This window comes from Marmota marmota, unplaced genomic scaffold (genome assembly GCF_001458135.2).
Source record: "Marmota marmota marmota unplaced genomic scaffold, marMar, whole genome shotgun sequence".
NCBI classification, from domain to species: Eukaryota; Metazoa; Chordata; class Mammalia; order Rodentia; family Sciuridae; genus Marmota; species Marmota marmota.
The window spans coordinates 7,131,400-7,157,976 of record NW_026000075.1 but is presented as its reverse complement, the minus strand read 5'-3'; the positions used below and the strand labels follow the sequence as shown (position 1 = coordinate 7,157,976).

The window sequence follows — 26,577 nt, the reverse complement described above, 5'->3', positions numbered from 1 at the left end:
AGGAGGAGGAGGAGGAGGAGGAGGAGGAGGAGGAGGAGAAGAAGAAGAAGAAGAGGGAGTAATGGACCATGGAAGATGCTACTGATTGGCTAAATGATATGAAGACAGAATTTACTACTGTATTTAGCAATTTGGAGGTCATTGGGGATATCAGAACAAGCAGACATTTTCATGCCTTTTTGTTGTTTTGGGTAGTGATGGTGATGGTATAAGCAAAGCTTGATAAAAGGGATTCAATGGAGAATGGGTAGGAATAAATTGATGCAAGTGATGTAATTATTAAGAATTATAGAGCCAAGGAAGTTTATCAGATTTTCACTTTGATGACAATGATACAATGGGTAGGTAAAATTTGTTCAAACCAGAGAGAAAACGAGAATTTCTGGACTGATTTTCTTGAAAAGGGGAAGCATAAGTTTAAAGGACTTTGATTCAATTAAGAACTGTCTTAGTCCCTTTAGGGTGCTATAACAAAGTCCCTTAGATTTGGTAAATTATAACAGCAGAAATGTCATCACTCTCAGTTCTGGAGGCTGGAAGTCCAAGATGAAGGCAAAGCAATACAGGTATCATTTTGCTCTATAACCTCACCTGGCAGAAGAGGTGAGGTAGCTGTCTTTGGCTTCTCTTATAAGAGCATTAATCTTATTTTTGAGGGTTCTAGCCTCCCTCATGATGAAATCATTGTCCCAAACACGCAACCTCTTAAGATTGGGTATTAGGATTTCAACATATGAACTCAGGGGGAACATAACCATTCAGCCCAAAGCAAGAACACAGTAGTGCATCCACAGCCATGTGCAGAAACACAAAGCTTATTGTAGATGGTTTTATGGGGTGAGGGCAGCTCTTGCTAAGTCTCTACAGTCTAAAAGAGCAGTAAAATTGCTCTGTAAGGGAGTGGGAGAATAAAGAACTATAAAAATGTGACAAGTTTATTGGGCACACTAAGGGTCCAGAAGAAATAGATATTTAAAGAAATATATAGCCAGGTGTGGTAGAGCATACCTGTAATCCTAGCTATTCAGAAGGCTGAGGCAGGAGGATGATCCATTGGAGGCCAGCCTAAGCAACTTAGCAAGGCCCTAAGAAACTTAATGAAACCCTCTCTCCATACAAAAAAAACATTAAAAATGCTGGCAGGGATGTTGCTTGTTGGTAAAGTATCCTTGCAATCAATCCCCAGGACCAAAAATAAAACAAAACAAATCCCCAAAAGAAATCTGTAATCATAAATGTAATTCAGCATAAGTATACATTTCTTCTAGCCTTCAGATGAAGATGAAGGTGTAAAGGATAAAATATTTCTTTCTTAACTCATCACCATGTTGATAGTTGTTGAAAGACAGATTGACAAGAACAAAGCCAGCAGATTTATTTAATATAATAATATTATATTATTATATATTATATTAAATGACAGAAGAGCCTTCAGAAATGAAGGTCCAAAGAAAGAGGGAAATATTTATATTTTTAAGCTAATTTTAATGAAAAATAGACAGTTGTATAGGATCGTGATTGTAGTACAGAAGGTTATGGCCTCGTGGTAATGAACTGTGGGGGTGGGTGGTTACCTATGATCTGATCTGTTTGTTCAGATTATTCTCTGCATTCCTGTCTCTTCAGGGATAAGAATGTTTCTTCCTCCAGATACAGGCAAGGCATCTTCGATTGGAAAGTTTTACAACCTACTTCATAGGACGGTCAGAGAATTCTTTTATGGCCTGCTTCGGGGGAAAGTGGTAGGAGACGATCAGAGAGACCTTCTTGTTTTTGATATTTCCTCAAATGTCAAGGTGCCAAACTTTGGGATAATGTGTCCTGAAACCCATCATAGGCGTAAAGCCAAGAGGTTTAGCTTTAACAAGGACCAGGGTTTTTCTAAAAGGACAGTAAACTAGTTAGATCCAACTGAGACTGTATGCAAAGGAGTGTTTCTTGTGGTGTATCATAACAGGGTAGAATAAAGTGAGTCTATGCAGGAGTGAGGACAGGGAGAAGGAAGAAGAGCCCATATCAGGTATTGGGCAATTCAAAGAACTGATTCTAGTAAGATAGGAAGGGTGGTCAGCAAATGGGACCCTGGAAAAGGAGAGTATGGATATTGGCAATGACAGCGTCGAGGCCAGCGTGGGACCATGGGAAATGTGGCAAGTGGTCTTGAAAGCTAAACCGGCTAATGCAAATGAAGACCAGAATATATCAACATGGACATTGAAATTGCCAAGAATTAAGACAGAAGTGGTGGAAGAGGGAGCGACTGTGAGCAGTAACTTAGAAATGACTCAGAATATCCTCCCAGGGCCTGTGGTAGGAAGCGCATGGGAGAAATTGAGATCTGAGAGGACATTGTCAATAGGCAAAAGCCAGGTTTTGACTCAAACAAAAAAGTAAATATCCTGAGAAGAGGCCACGTTGATAAGCTTTTCTTCAGTAGTTATATTCAAGAACATGTCATTATGGGAGGAAAAAGACAAAACTAAAAAGCAAGACTTCAGTTTTTCTCCAAAGATTCCCTCCCCAGGTCCGGCACTGCTTTGTACAGATGAGGCTCTGCCTGAAATGCACGTTCTGGGTTGGATGAGCAGGAGCCCTTTGGCTTCTTGCTGTTTTAACAGACTGCTTCTGCTGCAGGTGAAGAGCTCTTCCTTTGGTTCCTTCTGTGTTTTGTTTTCTTTTGATGTGAAATTCCTTGGGTCTCTCTGTCACTTTCACTCAGAAAATGTGGCCAGTCTTTGAGATGCGCCCATCTTAAAAAATAAAAGCAAACTGAAACAAAATGAAATAGATAATAGGTTCAAAAAATTCCTTTTACCATGTCCTGGAAATGAATGAATATTTGATCAAAGTCATATGGCTTATCCCCTTTAAAGGATACATTTTTGTAGTTTATCACTACCGAATTAAAATGATCATGGTCAAACATTATTTAAATGTTAGATAAATTGTAGGCACCTGTTCTATTTTTATTATATTGGAATGACTTTGTTTCTAAAATAGAATACTTTAAAGTACTAATTGTGAATAATGGACAGGATTTACCAACACCTAAATTAATATTTCATTTTTGTCTACAATGATAGATAATGTCATTATCTAAAAAGAGTTTTCATATTGTGTTAACTGGAATATAATTTTACTGCTTAATACAAACTTAAGTTGTTGATATATTTTTTAGTTTGTTATGACAGTTAGCAGTGATTAGTCTTAAGTTGTAAATTACAGTAGGAAAAAAAAAGTGACCTTGAAGGGCTGAACTATGAAATACTGTTTCTCCTTCCTGCAAAGAGTATAAGTATGAAGGTCTCTGAAACCCAATTGCATTTTCAACAGTGTAATTTTTAGCCCTTGACAACCGGCCATCTTGTTTATTTATTACACTAGTTTACAGTAGCAGCAGACCATTCTCCACTGCTCTCACAACCACCCGAAAGAAGGATAATTTACCAGTGAATAATTTGTTTGAGTTGATTTATTGTGTCATTCTTGGAAGCTCATTTTGACGAGTGACCTTGGCTCTTAATATTTGGCCAATGCCAAACACATAATATAAAATGAATATTTATATGGGTTTATGAAGATAGAGAATAAATAGTAACTGAAAAGGTAACTGACACACTTCAGATATATTTGTGACAAAGAAAAGTTTGCACCGAAATGCACTGGGACTGGTTTGCGGGGTCAGAGGGAAGCATCAAGAAAAAAATTAAAGTATAACCATACCCTCGAACCTGAAGCAGACTAAGAAGTGATCTTAGTTCACTATTTCCCACTTTCTCTGCTTTTTAAGCAAAAACCAACACTTTAGATAATAACTGTAGAGTTCTGATGCTTTTTGTTTAACATTTGCTATTTTTCTTTGTCAAAATTCTGAATGTTAATTATTTAGCATTATTATAAAAATGTATATGACCAAATAAAGGAAAATAAATTTTTATTTGATCTAACTCTGTATACATTTATTTAGTGCAAGCCAGACTTAGCAAGAAACATAATTTTGAATTCTATGGCTTGTTGCCACCTCCTGATTCTCTCACTAAATGTAAAATAGTTATTGGCAGCATTTCCTCCTGTTCTTTGAATAACTTACAATGCTGATTTGATCTGATTTTTTCTTTTTTTATTATCTCTGATAGTTCATTAATGCCAATAACTTTATTTTAGAAGGGACATATTTCAAAGTGATCCTACCACTAAGACAAGCATTTTGTGTCTGTTTGTAGTTTCAACTTTTAAGTGTCACTGTTAACTCCTACAATCACAAGTGATATAGACACATCTACTGTATTTAATCTTCTTTTTGAGTAATATAGAATGAATTTCCCAACTGGTAAAACAAAGTTCTATGCTATACAAATTGCATGTCTCCAATCTTGGTTTTAATTACCACAAATTCCAACTCTACACAGTCCTATGGATAGTGAGGGATCTGTACACTGCTTACCTCGTGCTCTGAACTCCCTAAGAAGCCCAAGGCACTCTGTTAGAAATCCAAACAACTTCAAGAAAGACTTTGTTCCCATGGGAATTCTGAATCCTGCTAGATGGGTAGCCATTGGGACCAGAACTGGCATTTTGAAAACTGACCTTCTTAGGTCACAAGTATTTCAAAGCATTCTCTGAGAAGTATCTTAACTTGCTTGCTTGGATTAATGAAGAAATCTGATAAAGTATTTCTAACAACAAATTTAGTCTTGATGTTCAATATAATTTTGTATGAATTCTAACTGTACAGCTCTATTAAGAATTGTATTGCCTTTGTTGGTAATCCACACCTAATTCAGAAAAAAGGACTTGAGACTATTGGATCTGTAAGAGAATCTGTTTTTTATCCACATTGTCTATATTTGCATCTAGAAGGAAGTTTTTCTTCAACACCATTTCTCATATTTTTATCACATACCATCCCTTAATTATTATTCTAGGATCCCTGTTCCTTTTGTTCTCCTTGGAACCTACTTCTTTTATTTATCTTCTGTCTCACAGTCAGCTTCTCTTTGTGGTCATCCTTTACTTACCTGCTCACTCAAGTTTGCTTTTCATTTTTAGTTGCTTATATGTGACAGTATGGGGATCGAAAGCTGCTAGTGAGTTATCATTTTTTGTACTCTTACATTATAGTAATGGTCTGTTGTTTGATGACTTTTCTCTCTAAATGTATTTTTAGGATAAATTTCTTTGCCCATGACAGTATAGAACCATAATCCATTATTCTATGTACGCTGTCTCCCTGGCAACACTTTTAAAGTTATTTCTATAAAAAATATTTTTGCACAAGGTCCTGGGTTTGATCCCTAGCAAGAAAATAACAACAACAACAACAAAAAACCAACCTTTTTATCTTGGCTTGTAATAGGACATAAATACCCTTGCTCTCATTTTGATTAATTTTGTTTTAGCTCCTTTTTTTTTTTTTTGGTCTTTTTCTATTTCCTGGTTTAGCCAATACATAATTAAACTCACATATATTATTAAACATACAATTCCAGATTTCTGCTGCAGGAGGACAATGGTAAGAATAAACTACACATAAATGTAATTCATAAGAATGTTTTGGCTCATTCTTCTAAAGCAGCCAATAACTAGATCATTTAATCACAAATAAATCACAGTGACATCTATGAATGATAGAAAGAGCCCAAATTTCACTTTCTGCACCAGGCTGACAGACTGGTAGAACCCGTGTCATGCAGTATATTGAAATCTTGCTAAATTTTCATTTGCTGGGGCCATCTAGATTTTTGGAAAATCTTAAAAATTTAGAAATATTTTTTGTCACTCTGTTAAAAAGAAAGTGGCTACCTGAATTCTTCTAAACCTGCTGATCTGGCATTTTTGCAAAAAGCATTTCTATTGTATTGTTTAGCCAAATTATCCATTGTCTTCTGTATATAATATCCTGTATATACATGCATTATAAAATCAGTGTTAGATTCTATGAGTATCAATACTCCACCAGCTGACATATTTCAGGCTTTACCTGAGTTTTGCTTGTATAACATCTTTTATTAACCAGCCAAGGTGATACAGTGTGATTCATACTAAAGAAGGCAGCATGAAGAATAGAAAAATGTAGAAAAATGAAGGACTGTTGATTCCACTGGCTGAAATCATATTGGCAATTTTTTCTCTTCTCTTTAGTGATGCCACAAGATATTTTGAAGATGACATTAAATAACATACATTTTCCTCCCCAAATAATCTCCTATTCTGCTTTTAACCACCATATTATGTGCAACATAAATCATACTTTTTCTTGTCACTATAAATCAGTGAAGTCTAAGCTGTGATTGTGCAATTGTTAGCACCTTTAAAACTGTGATAAGCTCATCCATAGAAGAATAGGTACTGCGAAATACTTTAAAGAAAAAGGCTGTGTTTGTTTGATATAAAAATGCAGTTTTAGGGTATGACCAGTACATTTCACTCTTAATTTAAAATGAAATCGAGTGGGTTTTTAAAACTACAGCCACAAAATAGAACCAAAAGATAGAGAAATAGAAATAAACTAAAATCCAAAACTTTTGGAGTATAAAGCCCTGAAGAGACCATAATAATAGACAGTAAAATCACTCTTTAAAATAGGACTGGTATAAATTTGTCAGAAGTTGTAAAACAGACATAATACACAGGAGTTTATGCCAATGAAACTCATCACACAGTGAAGTGTTTCAGATGAGAGTTGGTGCCTACGGGGCCCAGACCCTGGCAGGTGGGAACCTGGGTGACTCAGTGGATGCAGTCAGCCCTGCAGGTAAAGGTCTTATCCGGAAGTCATATGTGGATAGGAAGTTGCTGATCTACACTTGAAAGATACTTTGGGAGTACCTTCTGAGTCAAGGGAAGCACCTAGGCTATACTATCAAGGTCACTTTACAAAGCTTCTGGCATTGTGACATTTCCACCTCACTCTAGCTCAGAACTGAGCTAGGGATTAAGTCCAATTTATAAATTAAGAAACTGAGCCTCAGAGAGACATTGTGTCTTGGCCAGATGTATACATTTAGTAAGTCCTAGGTTAGGCCTGAATCTGCCTTTCCTACCGTACCTTGCTGCCTCATGAACCACACTGTCTTGAGGGGAAGATCTGCAGTAATCATAAAAGTTGGCTGGAAGGCAGAGGATTCCCTGATTTGTTTCCTCCAATACACCTTTAGGTCTTTTCTGAGTTGACCTGTTCAGATATCAAAATCCATCTCAGTGTCCATTGTCTCTTTTATAATATCCACCTCCATTCTCTCCATAATAAGCTATGAAAGGAAAGTTTTATGTAAGAATTAGATCCATCCACTAGAAGGGTGAAGACTGAGGGAAGAAAGTAAGATATGAATATTGTTGTTTACAGATAAAACAACCTCTTTCCAATGCTTCAGTGTAGATAAAATCCTAGAACTTTTAAGAGCTCGTCTTAAAAGTTTGATGTTTAGGTAAATTCATGATCCCAACACTCTAGATTCACTCCTTTACTGTGTTTAGTGGAACCATCATTTTCCCCAAATATACTGAAGGACAGTATTTGAGTAATTTATTCAAGACTGCACTGATACAAATTATGTTCACTGGCCTCTTTTTATCTGTCTTTGAACATTAAGTGCTTAGTGTTTAGAATCCATACATATAACTTAAAAATAACCCTGTCTAGGACAAATCTCTAGTTTCCACTTCAATTTCTTTGGTCGAATGGACTTATTGTTTTATTAAACTTAAACTTTTAATAGCCTCTTCAATTCTGTGAATTCAACATTCACTATGCCTTAAGTGAAATTTTACATGTTAGTTTTTATAGCTTATTTGTAAGGAATATTTTAATTCAATTTAGTTTAATTTTTCATTACCTTAAATTACCTCTTCTCTTTTAAGTTTCTTTTCTTTTCCAACAATTGATTTGTTGGAGGAAAGTAAATTAAATAGTATTTATTGTTGCTCATTATGCACCAAACATCCCCCTTGAATGATTTTGTGGACATGGTTTAACATAATAATATATCTCAAAGAAGGCATTATCTTATAATTCAACATTCTGTCAACAAAATTTTTAATAAATAACTACCATAGAACAGTTATTATGCAAGCATCTGAAAATGCAAAGACAAAACATTTGCTGACCATGTGTGATTCTTTTCAATCAAGAAAACAAGAGAGACAAGGCAAATGAGGATAAAAATATTGCAAATGCTTTGATGCTATGATAAAAGTACACAGTGCAATCACTTGTTGGTTGAATGAAATTCCTGGTACAGTTTCAGTGTCAGGGAAATGACAGTGCATCAGACAGCAATGTCTTCCCTCACAAATTGGACATTCTACTGCAGGTCCCAAGGGGCACAAAAGATCAGTCCTTCTGGATCACCAAAGCTCCAGTGAAGAAGGGGGCATTTCTTTCTGGGTCCTGTTTAAAGGAAAAAAAAAAAAAAAAAACAAGCTCTAATTGCCAGAGAAATGGATACTAGGAGTTATGTGGAGAATTATTTATATATCAGAATGATTGAGGGAACATGGAAAGCAGAGATGCTTTTTAATTTGTAACCTTTAACCCTTGAGGCAATGCATACTGTACCTGTGTGTGGCAGGTTTCTATGTCAGGGTTCTTTCTGGAAGTAGCTAGTTCCTGAAGCTGTCAATTTTCTAAATCTGCTCCACCATGAAAGATAAATTCATTTAAAGCTAAATAAGGTAGAATGGTACAATTTGTCTCACTTGATTCAGTAGTAATGCCTTCAATTCTGTAGAGTATGTTAGATCAGAACAGATTTTTCTTTCTTAAATGGAAGACTCTCAAGGATGTCGAAGTTGTTTTTTCTGTTGTTCAGTCTTTCAATTCCAGTGTACTCCGAATGTGAGTCATTCATCTTATGCATTCCTTGTACAGATACTCCCTCTAAGTTCGCTATATATTAACTTTGGTGAATCATTATAACTTAAGAAAAATCTTCATAAAATAACTCTGAGCAACATATTTGGGATTACATTTGCACAATGAATAAAAATACTTGCTCCAGCAACCTCAAGTTTTGTTGTAAAATCAAACAAGATAATGAATGTGAAATGTATTTTAAGAATATCAAAGGCCAAAACTTTGTGGACTCCTACAAGTGACTTTACTCATATTAATTTCAGTAAACAGGGAGTTACATATTAGCTTCAGGTATCCTTTTTTTCTTCTACCAAAGTCTTTTACTAGGTTTGTGCATATATAATAAAAACAATTATTATATTTTCTGAAAATGCTCCTTATACCACAGCCTGTGTATCTTATCTCATTGTATCCTTTACAAAATGATTATATATTTACAAAATTTTATTTTATTATTAGACTTTTTCTAAACATGCATTATTGGATTTGTTTAGTAAGCAATTATTGAGTGTCAGTACTCCACTGGACTCTAAAGAAATTGACAGTCCCCATTAAATTTAAATGAGAAATAATAAAGATCATTTTGTCAGAGGTTGGTTATTCTATGATTCACCTATTTCATGCATCAGTGCTACTTCTAAACTTATTTTCCTTTTCTTAACCTATTATTACCTTTCTGCAGTGTTTCTTAAATTTTAAGGTGCATAATAGGAGTAACGTATTGAAATGGAGATTCCCAGGCTGTACCCCTAGAAAGATTAAGCAGACCTGAGGATCTGCATTTTCATGAAGTGTTTGGGGAGCTGGTGATCTCTTGGATTTCACTTGGAAAGAGTACTTACATGATGTGTCCTTTTGATCCAGGACTCTCCCTAATGAAGGCAACATCAGACCTCCTCAAATCCCTCCATCTGCCTGTCTCACTGTCACACTCTCAGACTGCCAACTTAGATTTTTCGGTCTATATTCATTCATCACCCTTCCTTGAAATAATCCTCTGTTGTGATGTGCTGACCTTGTTGGAGTCACTTGTACCCGAGTCTCCTGAGAATGACACCACCTTTTGTTTCACTTAAAAACTAAGTGATATGGTGGAATGTCTGGAAGAGAATGAAGGAATGCCCCTGACAAAAGAAAGAGATTTAAAGGATGTCTCAATACAAATCAGCTGGGAACTGCTTGCCTGTAGGGAAAATCCTTTATATTTATTAATTATTGAATCTTCATAACAAATCTAAAAGTAGGTTCTATCATTACTTTCATTTTATAATTAAAGACAGTGAGGCTCAGTAACTTTATCAATATCACTCAAATAGTATAGGGTGAAGAAGGAGTGTCAGGTGGACTGTCTCCAGGGTTCAGGGTCCATTACAGTTATATTGCTACTTTTCTCTTAATCAAAGGAGTGACTTGTGTACCTCTTGTAATCACCATTAGCATAAGAATAACTTTCAGTAATTTGCAAAACAAGTAAAAGAAATCAAAACAATTCTCAAAAGCAAATCAAAACAAAACTGACACTATACTGGGATAGTTTCTCTTAATAGAGAATACTCCATGGTAAGTGTAAATACTTGAATCAGAAAAACTGGGCTTCTAATTCTGGACTGTTACTACCTTACTTGATGACCTATGAAATTTGCTTACCTTACTTCATTCTCAGGTTCTAATAAGATGAATTGACAATGCAAGGTTTGGTAAATATTAAATAAAATAATTAAGTAAGTGCTCAAGGTAATGTCTGTAATATAGCAATCTCTCCACAATCAGTATCTATTGACTGCTACTATGACTGGTAGTAATAACCTTAATTTAGTAGACTATGAAAACTAGGTTAGACAACACTTTTGGCAAAATGAATACGTTATCAAAGTTTAATTGATGTGGAATCTTTTCCTTGTGATGGGCAAAATTCAAATACCTACATTCCTTTTTATGAAGTGACAGGGAAAAAAAGTGAACTGTCACAGACAATACACTTCATCTTGGTGGTCTGCCTGGTTTACAACTTAGAGTCACAATGGCAGAAGTTGACTTTGCTCCTTTGAGTATGTCTCTTCTGAGATGGCTCATTTATCTTCCACAGGTGATCATCCCAATGCTCAGCACCTGCTAGCCTTGGCATCAGGACTGCGGGAGAGTGCTGAACTCTTTCAGTCAGATGAAATGCGACCTGCTAATGATCCCAAGGAGAGAGCTCCTGTCCGTGTTCGGATGCTGAATGACATCCTCCAAGACATGGAGAAGAGCTTCCTGGTGCAGCAGGTGCCACCGGGTTTTTATAGGTAGGATATTTATTTCCAAATGTATTTATTTATTGATTTTTGCCCTAGATTAAGTTGTTTTAATTTTTAAAATATGTATTTTCTGTGAACACGACACTTAAAAAAAACTATGAGGCCGTAACATCTACAATTTGAAGGCTATCCCTCTGCCAAAGAAAAGTTCAAATGTAAAAATAGAAAATTAAGAAAACTTACTTTAACAGTAACCATATAGAAAATAACTAAGAATATTTTTACATTAATTTCAGCATCAGTCAAATGTGATATGGCTACTGAAAAAAGCAAACAGAATTAAAGCTCTGTGGATATTACATCCTAGTCTGGATGCCTTAAGCATCTGAATATTTGGGTAACACAAGGTTTTTAAGATGTTGGCTTTTAGGACAAAAGTTCTGTGATCCAACAAGCATTTAAGCTCTCTCCACATCTTAACTTCTATGTCTATAAAGTGAGACAGTAAAATGAAATCCTTTTATTGAAAAAAAAGCTTTTCATATTTCTGGTGTTTGATAATTTCTCTTTATGATTTTAAACTCAAATTTACATTTAAAATTCATAGTTATATAATATCCATTTTTAAAAAAATGTAGGTACTAGGGATTAAACCCTATGTCCCCAGTCCTTTTAATCTTTTTTTTTTCTTTTTTTTTTTTTTACATTTTAAGGCAGAGTTTCACTAAGCTGCTTAGGGCCTCGCTAAATTTTTGAGGCTAACCTCAAACTTGAGATCTTCTTGCCTCAGCCTCTTGAGCTGCTGGAATTACAGGTATCTACCACCATGCCTAGCCTTTATATAATGTCTTCTAACACTATGACCCAGTAAGACTTTGGAAAATAGTCACTTATTAAAATACTTTAAAGGAACCGTATGCTCCATGCATTCTTTAAAAGCATCAGAGATGTAGCATTCACCTCGTTAAAAACACCTGTTTTTTTTTTTTAAACAGGTTCTTCTAGTGCAGGATTGGGAAACAGAAAGAACAAAGTAATTAAATAAAATGCAGTGATGGTAGATGTAATAAGAACTAAAGAGAAAAATCAAACCACATTAAATCCAGCTTTATTAAAAAGTCCTTAGCAGATTAGGCACGTTATGTTTTGGGATACATTTAGTAATTTTTTTCTATTTTCTTAATTTATTAAGAAAAATTTAGAGGCTAATAAAAATCATACAAGATGAGTATATTTGATATATGACAAAATAGTAAACTCTCCTCATTTGTTTTTCCTGGCACCTAAACTAGATATAAAAGACACCTCTATAAACTAAGTTTTCCATCTAGTAAATTGTTTACCCCTTCAATAACATGTATGGACTTAATTTACTTTATCATGTATTTTTTCATAGAAAAGTAAGTATTTGCTGCCCCTGAGTTAATAATGAGTAAACAAATGGTATTGTTTTTTTCTGTGAGTAATATTATAACAGAGTACATTTTATCCCAGCTGTACAGGCCTTGAAATGTTGATTATGAAATGTCCTGATTCATATAACAAACTTTAGGGATGAAAACTTATGGTGAAATATTTTGATATTGTGCTAAACTTTTGCTACTGTTTTTAAAGGGATACATATCTGACATTCTTTTCCTGAGTTCAAATGCTAGATCATATGATCAACTGATATTTAGCTTCATAAGAAAACTGTCCAATTTCTTCCCAAGTGGCTCTACCATTTTACATTCTCATCAGTAATAAATGACACTTTTGGTTGCTCCACATTCTCACCAAAATTTGGTATTGACAGTGGTTTGGGAATGCACTATTTTAATAGGTGTATATTGGTCTGTTCTTTTGAACTTACAGTTCTCTATGACACATGATTTGCAGCATCTCTTTATATGCTTATTTTCTATCGCTGTAGCTTCAGCAATGAAATATCTGTTGCAATAGTCTGTCCATTTTTTGAAACTGAGCTGTTTGTTTTCTGGTTGTTGAATTTTAAGAATCTTTCCTGTAACTTGGATATAACATCCTATTATCGGATATATGTTTCATAAAGAGATTTTTATATCTTTGCTGATATAAAGTTTGTTTAGTTTTAATGTCATCTAGCTTATTGGTTTTCCCTTCACACATCATGCTTTTTTGCATTGTATTGAGAAAGTGATCGTCAAACCCAAGGTTACCTAGAGTTTCTCCTACGCTATGTTCGAGAAGTTTTATTATTATGTGTTTTGCACTTAGGTCTATAATCAGTTTTGAGTTTATTTTTGTATATAAGTTTTGGCTTATATACAAAATTTTTCTTTTTCTGCACAGAAATGTTCCATTGTCGCACATTGTTTAGACTCCACCTTTCTTCATTGACTTGCCTCTGCTCTTTGGTCACACAATGTAGTTTTAATATTGCCTTTTGCCGGCAGCATCTTACTAGTTCCCAGTAGAATAGCTCTCAGAATTAAGAATGCCATATAAAAGTGATACTGGAGGGGCTGGAGTTGTGGCTTAGTGGACGAGTACTTGCCTCCTACGGGTGAGGCACTGGGTTCGATTCTCAGTACCACATATAAATAAATAAAATAAAGGTTCAACAACTAAAAAAATATTTAAAAAAGAAAAGTGATAGTGGAGAAAGGGCATTGTGCTTGGGATTTGCAAAAGTGAGAAGACGTTTGAGCATTAAAATGTGTCTTTTCCTTTCAGATGACCTGCAAGCTAATTAGTACATGAGAACCAGATGCTCATCTCTAAAACAGAAAATCTCAATAGGCTGTTAATATTAACATAAAGTGAGATGAAATGAGAATAAGATGTGAGAAGATGATTCATAATAATAATAATTCATAATTACAAAATAAAATAATTGTATATCATTATGCTGTTTTTATTCCTGACTATCTAGTGTTCTCATTTCCAAAGCCTCTTTTCCACAATGCCTAGGGAGAGATATTTTTAAATTAAATGACACAAAAGGTTCTTTACCACCAGAATCACTATAGTGAGGTACATATTTCATTTAAATATTAAAAATATATATATATTGCTTTCCATTAGTAAACATTTGCTAATTTGAGAGGTTTCCATATTCCACAGAAAGTAAAAAAAAAAAAAAATTGGAGAGAGGGGATGGAATTAAATATGGAGTTAAAAAAAAGAGTAAACAGATTATTTGAATATACTAGCTTCTAAAATAAATCAAGTTACTTTAAAAAAAAAGAGGTTAAAAACCATTTTTTAAAGTGTTCAGGGAATTTCACTGTAAGCATTTTGGTTTCCTGAGACAGATTTTGTTACATGTATTAATGTTTAAAATTGGAACTACTTTTTAGAATTTGGCATCAGCCATTTTGTGATTGAAATATTGTCGTGTGTGTGTATTCTTCCTAGCTTATTTTAGCAAATTTCAGCAAGATTCCTGGCCTTGTCATCAATTATTAGGTTTACAGGCATGCATTCTTGAGGCTGAGGTTGTATCTATTATTTCCTTTTTTTCATTCACTGATACATTCAGTCTATATAGTCGTTAAAGTTAAATATTACCAGCTCCTTCATTTTAAATGAGTGGGAACAGAGACTTTTGATTTGAAAATTTTAAATGTTCGACTAGAAACCATGGGATTTCAAAACTGCTTTCTGCAAAAATGATTAGTAAAGGTTTTCTGTTAATAGGCAGCCCAAATATATGGGTCCTAGATATAGCAATATGAACTCATATTCATGCATTGGGGTAGAATATCTGCATAAGATCACACATTTACTATGTTTACACATTTAAAGGATAGCAATTAGAAAGAAATAATTTCTCTTCCTTCCTATCCCCCTTTCTCCCCACCCTCACACATTTCTGCAGCATCAACTGTGGTTAGGCAGAATTTTAAGAGAATTTTACCAAAGTTTAGGATATTTGATGTGGTTTGGGGGAGAAGCATCAAAGTTTACCATTGCAGTGGTTCTAATTGAAGGATGTAGGAATTTGAGAAGGAAGCAGACATGAGCCAGTGTCTAGTAATGGGTACCAGGAAGAAATGGTACTTTTAGAAAAGTGAACATCTTAAGCTCCATCATTAAAACTGAATTAAAGTCTAAATGTTACCTCTAAAAGAAATCCACTGATTAAGTTATAAAATCATCCTATTCTTCTTTCAAAATCTGAATTTTTTCAGTTACATCTTGGTTAAGTAGACTGCAGGGGTCTCTAAGTAACTATATTTCTAACATTATTTCTCCAAGGTTACATCAGCGTACACAAAGATGGCTATAATCAGTGACTTAGAGAACACAGACTATTTGTAAGTTGAGGGACATTATGTCCATGTGCCTATACATGTATCCTTATGAAAGATGTGGCAACAGGTTTATGATAAAGTACATTCTTTTGGAGATAGCCAAAATGGCCTTGTGAAAGTTCAGAGGACCATTTCAAGCTAATCCAGGTCAAGGCATTTTTTTTTTGTTTTGTTAGAATCCCTGAAAGCAGGAAAATAGCAGTGTAAATGTCAAGATGCTTCTGCCTTGAACTAAGAATAAACAAACCAAGCAATCCATTAAAGTAGTTTTCAAACACATAAGCTACCAAACTTTGTTTTAAAAAAATATTAGAACTATTTAGTCAAGGAATGACATTACACAGAATTATTTAAAAAACACATTTCTCAGAAACCCTGTGATCAGGTGTCTAGCTATACATTCAGTATATACATTTGGTTTTAAGAAATTTAAGATATGAAAATCCAAACCCCCAAGCATTTCAGAATAACAATGATCTAATTATACAGTTTTCATGGTGTTTTAATAAGAGTTAGTTATGTAAGTACTAATAAAACCTTATGTTCAGTTTTTGATTGGGATAATGACTACTTTGTTCGGGTTGTACTCTTTCTTTTAGTGAGGTGTGGGTGGTCTGAATGGAACTAAAATCTCACCATTGTTTCTCTTGTCATTAATTCTATCAGCAATGCCTCTGATTTCTTTAGGCTATGAAAAAAATAACTAGTGATTAAGAATTACCATAATGCTTTAAAAATATTTTTAATAGCCACCATTTGCACAAAAGAATCTATGTATGAATACGGATCATTGTCTGCACAATGTAAAATTTCCAAAAGGAGGTTGAAGACCTGGCTTGTACACAAAATTTTTACATTGATGCTCATTGTATACATTCCCTTTTACATTTTTATGAATAAGTGCATATGTTAGCTTTATAGTTACATATCCCTTTAATATTTTAAAAGTTTCCACTTCTATAAGGAGCAAAGAAATAAAAAATAAAATTCTGAGTTTTAAGAGAAACAAAATTAACATACTGAAATTCTGCCTAATCTTTTATAATCTCTCTTTTTATTAACATTAAAATAAACCATGTATACCATAGTGACAGAAAATATTCAGATGCAATTTGGTTAGACATGTATCCCCTTATTTTAAAAGAGATTGATCAGTTTATAAGCGTAATTAGTCTTAAATTCAGTCTGCCACTATCAAAATAGAAACTCATGTACATGTTCTGTTTGGATTTTGTAAAAATAGCTCTTTCAGGTTTGAGGTTTCTTTCCATTTATGGTGAGGAGAAACACTATCTTTGACATATTAGCAGGTCAAGACACATTTCCCAATCTGGGGGGGAGTGTAAATTGGATTTCATGTTGCATTTAATAATATTAAGACTAATGGGGCTGGGGATGTGGCTCAAGCGGTAGCGCGCTCGCCCGGCATGCGTGCGGCCCGGGTTCGATCCTCAGCACCACATACCAACAAAGATGTTGTGTCCGCTGAGAATTGAAAAATAAATATTAAAAAAAATTCTTTAAAAAAAAAAGACTAATAATAATAATGATTCTTGTCACAAAGGGTGATTTACTTGTACCAGGTGCTTTGCTGTACATTTGCATATGCATATTGTCAATAACACTTGTAACAATCCTGTCAGGTTGTTTTAGTTTCCCCTTATACAGATGAGAAAACTGAGGCTTTGGGAAAATTAATATGTAGAAAAATTAAATTTGAACCTGGACTGTTTGCTTTAAAACCACTGCTAATTCTACTAGATAGTCACCCCTAGTATTTGACCAAAAATTTTGGTAGTTTACTCAGAAGTCAGTAAAAATTTTAGACTTTGCTAATATAGTCAAAAATTGTATAAGTTCAATTTTCTTAGGTGCTCATTAAATTTAATTAGTTCTACACTTGTGGAATTGCATCTTCTAACCCTGATGATTGCAAAAATGCTTTTGTGAGGTGCCAAATCTAACCCTGCTTCTGGGGAAAATATATGCATTATTGTCCCAAATCATTAAAATTGCCTTGTCCCCCAATATTATTCTACCCCTTATGTTTCCATAAACCAGATGCAAGGGTAGGGAAATTTCTCTGATAAATCTCATATATCATAGTTGGATACTTTTTTCAAACCTAAATAACTGTATTTTAGGACAGAGATGTAGATTTGAGACCCAAAAGGGCCACTAATCAAGTTGCCCTAGAATCTTCCACTTGTCTTCCATGTTATTCTTTTAGACAATTATGTAAGAGATTATAAAGCAGTGTATCTGTAAGTTCATAGAAATATTAGTTGTGAAAATATTTAAAGCTAATAATGAATTGATTATGATGTTTTTTATTGCTGATTTCTTCTCAATGCATTTCAGAGAAATAATGATTTCATTGAATGTAGATAAATGATAAAATCCAGGTTCTACATTAAGGATTTTACCACATGATTTTCTCTCCTTTATGTTATCTGATTTTACTATCATCAACACAGCATTTTCATGTTTACAATCATCTAACTAATTTAATATGATCCAAAGAAAATTGAGAGAAATGATCATGCTCAGTGTTTTCTTTGTAACCAATGAAGCACAAAACATCTCCTTTTGCTAAAAATGAAAGTACTCATAGATTACATGTTTAATGGATCAAATGCTCAGGAATTATTTTGTTCTTAACAATAGCTAAATTATTAATACTGTCATTTTCTTCCTATAAGAAGTAGATCTTTATTTCATGAGTAAATAAATATGTAGTAGATATAGTGTATTGAGACAGAAAGGACTGAGAACCAATAGGCATGGTTCTATAGAGTCATATTTGTTTCTGTACCCCACCCTCAGTGGAATCCTTTCATGAAATGAAAGTTTACATGAGCTCCTCTAGTTGAGGAAGAAATGTACACATAACTGCCCTGTGCTCATGGTCATCTGAAGGGCCTTCTCAGGCCGCCAATCACTAGTCTCAGTGTGCTACTTTTCCAGTCTGTTTACAAAGGACACAAAAAATACAACATTTTCCACTAATGGAAAAAAAAAAAGGTCTGTGAATTTATAATCATATTGAAATGACATCAACTTGGAAACTTACAAGGACAATAAAAGATGAAATGGTAAACACTCATTTCATAGTCTATAATTAGATCTAAATATTCAATTGAATAGATAATTGTTATCCTTATAAAAATACAACAAACCGCCAAGTTAAATATGGCAGAGTTCTAGTATGTCTTCTCAATCTGCCTTTATCAGATTTTTCTATTTTGTGAGAAATAGAAAGTAATCTGTGAATTCAAAGTAGAAACAGTCTTAGTAGAGAGAATTAGAAGTTTGTATGTGCTTTCAAAGTGCTGGAGATATAAAAGTCAAAGAAACAAGGTTGTCTCTTAAATCAAGGACTATAGAACTGAAACAATACCCTCCTTGATAGTGCTAGTCACCTGTAGCTCTCAAGCAGCCAATTTCCAGTAGCTCTCCATGAAAATCCATGAATCTCTTTCTGCCACCAGCTTACCTGCCTCAACCACTGCTGAGGGATACGGATTAATTTTCTCTTCTGCCTTCTAAGTCTTTCATTATGCATCTTTCCTGTGCTCTTAAAAAGGTTACTTGATCTCCTTCCTCTACCCTAATGGTTTCTCTTCTGCATTCAAGATGCACTTGCTCCTTATTTCCCCCTCTGTCTTCTGCATAAGAGAGAAAACTACTGTACTTGTTGGAGACCAGCTTATTTCACTTTACATGATACTATCCAGTTCTAAACACTTTCTTGCAAATTACATTGTTTTTTCTTTTTTATGACTGAATAAAACTAGATTTTTGTATATATTCCACATTTTATTTATTCCCTCAGCTGTTGATGGACATCTACTCTGATTCAATAACTTCAGAGTTGTGAAAGAAACCATGTATATGCATGTATCTCTCAAGCATCTGACTTTGATTCTTTGGATAAATAGCCTGACCATATGGTAGTTCCATTTTTAGGTTTTTTGAGGCATCTCCATCCTGATTTCCATAGTGGCTGAACTAATTTAAACTACCAAGAGTATATAAAAGTTCCCCTTTCCCACATCCTCACCTGCCGCAGTCTGGCTGGGCACAAAATAATCGAGCCACCACAAAGCCTTGTAGATTCAAACAGCCACTCTTTATTCCCGAACTCTCACCAGCACTCTACACGCACGTTCTGGGAAAATACACTCCCTCCACCGGGCTCTGCATACCAATTCTCTCAGAACCCCAGGAGAACTCAATGGGAAATCAAGGAGCCAGCGCCTGAGGCAGCAGGATACGCCCTATTCCCAGCAGGATCCACCCTAAACCTGGAGCCACCCTAATCCAACAGGATCCACCCTAAACCTGGAGCCACCCTAATCCCTGAGCAGGGTCACCTTTCAAGCAAAAATGCCATGCGTCATTTCTACTTGGCTATGGCTCTCAGCACTCACCAGCATGTATTGTTATTTGTATTCTTAAGGATTGCCATTCTGACCTGAATAAGATAGTTACTGAATATAGTTTTGATTTGCATTTCCTTGATGGCTCAAGATGTTGATTTTTTTTTCATATTATTGTTGGTAATTGTTTTTTTTTTTTTTATTTTCATTTTCTCTCTCATTCATACTTTATTTTAAAGTATTTTCTCTTTTTTTTTTTTAATTTTTTATTGTTGGCTGTTCAAAACATTACATAATTCTTGATATATCATATTTCACACTTTGATTCAAGTGGGTTATGAGCTCCCATTTTTACCCCAAATACAGATTGCAGAATCACATCAGTTACACATCCATTGATTTACATATTGCCATACTAGTGTCTGTTGTGTTCTGCTGCCTTTCCTATCCTCTACTATCCCCCCTNATAATTTTCTCAATAAAAAAGGTGAGAGGGGAGGGGAGGGGGGATAGTAGAGGATAGGAAAGGTGTTGTAGTCTTGAGTCCAAAATACCTCAAGAAAGGTAGGGTGAACATTCAAGTGGAATTACTATCTTGCCATCTTGAGGCAGAATTTCTTTTTCTCTAGGTATGGTGGGGGGTAGGGGATTTTGAAGGCTCTTTGGCTTTCAACTGATTAGATAAGGCCCAGCCACATCATCAAGGGCAATCTCCTTTATTTAAAGTTAACTGATTGATTGTAAATGTTAATGGTATGTACCAAATATCAGCCTAGCAATATATAGACTAGTGCTTGACCAAATGACTGTGTTACATAGCTTAGCTAAACTGAGGCTTAAAATTAGCCATCACAGAGATCATGTTGGTGGAAATGGGAACAGAAAAAAAGCAGTTGAATTTGTAATATTTTGGATATAGAACCTACAAAACTTTGTGATGGATAAGATCTAAGAGTGAAGATGAGGAGAGAAATTAAAAAAAAATAACATCTTTCTCATGAGCAGTGAATTTTAATCACTATGAGGTAGATGGAATGAGTCTAAAAGAGATTCTGCTGATTTCTGCTCAAATAATATGATTGACAAGATAAGAAAACTCTTGTTAAGTTCGTTAAGTGGATGAATATTCTTGGAAAGAAATTTTGTCCATATTTGTCTGGTTATATTTGGCTAATTCTAACGTCGACAAAAAAATTCACCTTGCCTTCGCTTTCTCATCCAGAAATAATTACATGCAAATAGTAATTGGCTCTTGGTGCAATAATGTGAAATGGGAGGAAATGTGGCCAAATATTTTTGGAAGGAATAGCTCTTAATTTTGCCAGTTAAAGAGTCTCCAATTTTTTTTTTTTTTATTACTAATCATAGTAGGTTCACTTTCTAATCAAAGCTCACATATGCTACACCAGGGAGTTTTGAAGATAGACTAACTCATTGTGATTTTACACAATATCACTTAAAATCCAATCAAATATAGCCTTGCCTGATGCAAAAGTTTTGGAGGAAAGAAAGTATATTGTTTGTCACCAAATGTTACATGTACTTTTTGAAGAATGTGCCCCATTTCTCATTGTTCTTTTTCTTTTTCTTTCTTTCTTTTTTTTTTTTAAAGAGAGAGAGAGGCAGAGAGAGAGGGAGAGAGAGAGAGAACTTTAACATTTTATTTTTCAGTTATTGGCGGACACAACATCTTTGTTTGTATGTGGTGCTGAGGATCGAACCCGGGTCGCATGCATGCCAGGAGAGTGCGCTACCGCTTGAGCCACATCCCCAGCCCTCATTGTTCTTTTTCTTAACTACGAAATTAAAAAAAACAAAGAATAGATATTTTCTGAAAGCAGATTCATAGCCAGTTTTTTTTTTTTCCAAAATGGAATATCAAATAGATAAGCAGAAAATCATTCTGGGCATCAAACCAAATAAGATGAAAAAAAAATCAGAGTTACAGAGAAACAGAGATAAGAGAAGTTTTTTGTTTTGTTTTCTTTAATTGGGGTAGGATCCAAGCAGATATCATGTTGGTAAGTCTTAAGCAAGATCTTATAAACTAGTTGACCCTGGTCTTCCAAAGATGGAATGAACAAATTGAAGGTTACTTCCCAACAAAGGCTTCCTAAATGGTATCAGGTTTTATGTTTCCCACAATCAATTTGGTAATACTTAACATTTTTCACTGTTGATTGAGGTCATCAAAGTTACATGTTCTCTTAGAATGCGATAAAGCCTTCAAAGAGCATTGAGTCACTTGGCCCTATGCCTAATAACTATGAATAGGCTGCTGTCAAAAACTGGAAATAGAAATGAACAGTTTGATGTTTTGTCATTCTTTCTTCTTCCTTGCGTTTTGTTGATTACCTCTAACTGCTGGTGATTGCTGCAGTTATTCGGTGATATTCTACCTTTGTTAATGAACAGTCTGTTGAGCTCGGTGCAAAGTCATTTGCCTTTGCAAGTGCTCTTTTAGCTTATTTCCATTTGATTGGTGTGTTCCAGAGCATGACCTCAGTGTAAGGAGGAATGTTACCCTGCATACATAAACTCATTCCTATCTTGGCTCGCCCTTTCTGGCACAGGAGAGAGCAGTTTTAATTTTCATGTGGTTCTGGGGTATTCATGTTTGCATTATAATCAGCAGAAAGTTTGCTGAGAGACCTTTGAGACCTCAACACTTTAGATCTCTAGGCCAATATCTAAGATTTAAAAAATGAACCCACACTATGAGATCATAAATAACTGAGCTCAGGATAAACATTAGGTGTTTGCCACACATTGAAGATCAATGTGTAAATGCAAGTGAATTTTTTGAGTAGTTTGAATTTGAGCACATGAGACCAACTACATTTTCCTTTCTTATCCCATATAAAATATGTGGTTTATTGTGTCCACATAGTCTCTTTCCAAAGATTGTAAATTATAGTTTTTATGGACTCTTGATGATTGAAACATAGTTGGAGCTTGAAGGTCAAGGCAGCAAACTGTACCCTAAATTTCTACTCATTGATGATGTATGGTACATTTTAGTGTTACACTTTTTGCTATTACAATTAAAGATCTGTCAATGTACACTAGTATTTCAGGTTTTCATAACATGATTGGTTATCCTTAATCTTTCTTGAATTATGTGATGCAAGGCCTTAACCTTGGGAGAGAATCTTCAAGTTCTTTAATAAGATCGTAAGATATTTATTTGCTTTTTTTTTTTTTTTTGGCTACTATAATGTTAAACCATAAAATTTAGGCTATGCTCGTTTTCAGTAGTGTCATAAGCAAAACTACATAGAGGCAACATTCTGCCTATAAAAATGCTTTATTTACATGAATGTTGAGAAACAATTATTTCAGATTTCAGTTTTTACTTATTTAAAAATAAATTTAAGGAAAATATTTTAAATAGCGGGATGCTATTTTAAATTCCTGGCTTCTTACTATTCCATTATCAGATGTCTATGTAGAGCCTAACAGTACAAACAAAGTATATATTTTGATTCATAGGATTGCTCATAGGAAAATATCATGAATCAAGTTTTTAAGGATCTCAATTAACTGTTTAATGCAAGAACTGCTTATAATTATGTGACTGGAATCTATAAATCTATGTTTTTTTAATATGATAACCATTAGCAACAAAAATCTATTAAAAAATTTGAAATATAGTTAGTCCAAGTTATGATGTTAAAAATATAAAATGCACAATGAATTATGGTAGACTTACTATGAAAAAAAGAGAAATGAAAAATATTGCTAATAATTTTTTATTGATCCATGTTCAAATGATAATATGGAGATAAACAAATAGAATAAAAGTACTTGACATTTCTTCTTTGCTTTTTTTTTACTTTTTAATTTATTCTAATTAGTTATACGTGACAGTAGAATGCATTTTGACATATGGTACACAAATGGAGCACAACTTCTCCTTCCTCTGGCTGAACATGGTGCAGTCACACTGGAAGTGCAATCATACAGGTTTATAGGACAGTAATGTCTCATTCCAGTCTCCTTCCCATCTCCACACCTGCTCCACTCCCCTTACTCCCCTCTGCACAATCCAAAGACCCTTCATTCTCCCCCATCCCACCCCATTATGGATTAGCATCCGCTTATCAGAGAAAACATCCAACCTTTGGTTTGGGGGGTTTGGCTTATTTCACTTAGCATGATATTCTCCAGCTTCATCCATTTACCTACAAATGCCATAATTTTATTCTTTTTCAAGACTGAGTAATATTACATTGTGTATAAATACCACATTTTCTTTATCCATTCATCTGTTGAAGGATACCTAAATTGGTTCCACAGTTTAGCTATTGTTAATTGAGCTGCTATAACCATTGATGAGGATGTATCACTGTAGTATGCTGATTTTAAGTCTTTGGGATATAAACCAAGGAGTGGGATAGCTGGGTGAAATGATGGTCCCATTCCAAGTTTTTTGAGGAATCTCCGTACTGCTTTCCATAGTGGTTGTTTATTTTGATGACACAGGGTCAGCTGAAAAATTATAATATGTAAGTATTGTGGGAGGCCCTGTGGGCTAGAAGATTTGGAGCAATGCTTGTGCAGGATATTACACACTGTGCCTATCTGTAAACACTAGTGAGCAAATGTTAAAATTGAGGTGAAAATATTTTAACCAAATTAGCTTAGTAACTTTCTTTTTATTAATTATGAATTATTTTTTTTTGCTATTTTTTACCCTCTTTTGTCCTTCTAAGATAAAAATATGATCTTTTCAACACTAACTTGGTCAAATCAGTTCTTTAACCCTTTCACTCCTGACCTTACTCTACCAATTTTCCAAAATCCTCCCACCTCTATTTCTACACATTGATTATCAGTTTTGGTTGCTGCAGTGATTTCTACCTTTTGCTTTGAAAACGTATTCCTAAGGCCTATGTGAAAATAAATCATTTTCCCCAACTCTTTTACACTACCACACCCTTCTTTATTCATTGACCTACTTTCCCAAAGCCTGGTTTACTTTACCTGGTTACTTTAATCCTGCATTTTAAAGTAGGATTAAAGTTATATATATCTAACTTTAATATATATATATATATATATATATATATATTATATATTATATATTATATATATATCTACACACACACACACACATATATATATATATACATATTCTTTTATATACATATATATTTTTTCTATGGCTTCTCTCTTCTCTTTTTTTAATTTGTTCTTTTTTATATATATATATACATGGCAATAGAGTGTATTTTGACATATTATATATACATGGAGTATAACTTATTCTAATTAGCATCCCATTTTTGTGGTTGTACATGATGTGAAGTTACATTGGTCATGTGTTCACATACTTGTGTAGAAAAGTTATGTCCAATTCACCCACTTATTTTTTAAGCCTGTAGCATTGGCTCCCCTTCCTCATGTAGCATTGTACTGCTGTTATTATCTCCATATCATTGAAGACTACCACTCGGATTTCAACTCTCTTTTGGAAGCCCTCCATTTTCATCCTTGGTGGAGTGTACCCAACTTGGGTTGCCTCAGTTTCCCCATTCTGTTTTCAATTGCTCACTTTTATCTTAGAAGTTTTTCTTTCAAGTTACTTGTTAGACTCTCTTTAAATTAAGAAGTACTTTTTCCCAAAGTTAACATCCAGAAGTTTGGACTCATAGCCAATTTTGCTTAAAATAAATAGTTCAATATTTTATGATTATTGTTATTACTATTTTTTTAAACAAAGTCTATACTGTGGTTCGAATGTCTCCTTCAAAACCCGTGCTGAATTTAATTTCCACTGTGATGGTATTGGCAGATGGGATCTTAAAGAGTGATTAGGTCATGCAAATCTGCCCCTATGAAAGGATTAATGCCTTTATCAAAGGACTGGGTGGTTAGTTAGAGTGGTCTTGCTGTGCATGTGAGCTCTTTTACCTGTGTGCTCTCTTCCTCCCAACCGTTTGCCCTCACTTGCTTTCTTGCTCTTTTTTTCTTTGGACATGTTGAGATGCAGCAGGAAGGCCCTCACAAGAGGGCGCCCTTCAATCTTGGATTTCTCAGTCTCAGATTTGTGAGACGTGATTTTCTTTATAAATTACCCAGTCTGTGATATTCTGTTTTAGCATCAGAAAATGGACTAAGAATTTCACAATGATAAAATCCCAATTAGTGAGGTTTCCTATTTTTTTTCATCTATCAAAAGAGGCAGGGATTTCACACAGATTGAATAAGAAGTGAAAAGAGTCAGAGGTTATAAAGCACATACTTGAAGGTCATATTCTTTTTTATGTTCCTACTTGCTTTTAGAACAATGTCTTTATTATGCTCGGAAAAGTTTCTGCTAGTTCAACCCTCTATGGGTGTGTTAAAAGAGACATAGATTTTAAGTGTTCAGGGTGGGTGGACAAGGTTTAATGTCTGTGATAAACTGCTGCTTTTGTTAGAAAACACCCTGAGGCAAGTATCTCTGCCCATCTAACATGATGTTTGAAAGGAAACCATTGTCATGAAGAAAGGAAGAAAATTTATAAGCAGTTTTCTTATTGATGAAGCTGTGAATTATTGTAGGTTTGGGACATGCTATACTCTGGAAGATTGGAAAAGGTTTATTTTGTTGTTTCTGCTGGAAGTCTTTTCTGTGTGTGAGCCATGAATTTCAAGTTTCATGTTTGTTGGAATATTGTTTTAGCATAAGTATAAAAACCCATAAGATATTGGGATTAATACCCTTTCCACTGTATGCTTTTATAAATCTCAGCTCTGCTCCTCAGGGCTGTGGATGTTAGGCAGACTAATCTCTCCATGTCTAGTTTCTTTCTATACAAAAAAAAAAAAAAAAAAAAAAA

General features: G+C 34.4%; 1 protein-coding gene across 11 annotated transcripts in view; it reads left to right on the top strand.

Annotated features, from left to right (window-relative positions):
- Naaladl2 (N-acetylated alpha-linked acidic dipeptidase like 2) overlaps window positions 1-26,577 on the top strand; it is a 1,175,859-nt gene that overhangs the window by 1,127,078 nt on the left and 22,204 nt on the right. For 9 of the 11 annotated variants that reach the window (XM_048814261.1, XM_048814264.1, XM_048814263.1 and 6 more), the window contains one exon: window positions 10,941-11,139. The exons of 1 other annotated variant lie outside the window; for it this stretch is intronic. In XM_048814261.1, the coding sequence (XP_048670218.1) occupies window positions 10,941-11,139 (199 nt within the window). Of the gene's footprint in view, window positions 1-10,940; window positions 11,140-13,785; window positions 13,894-26,577 lie in introns of those variants that run through there. One more of the 11 variants, XM_048814268.1, reaches the window with a different exon arrangement.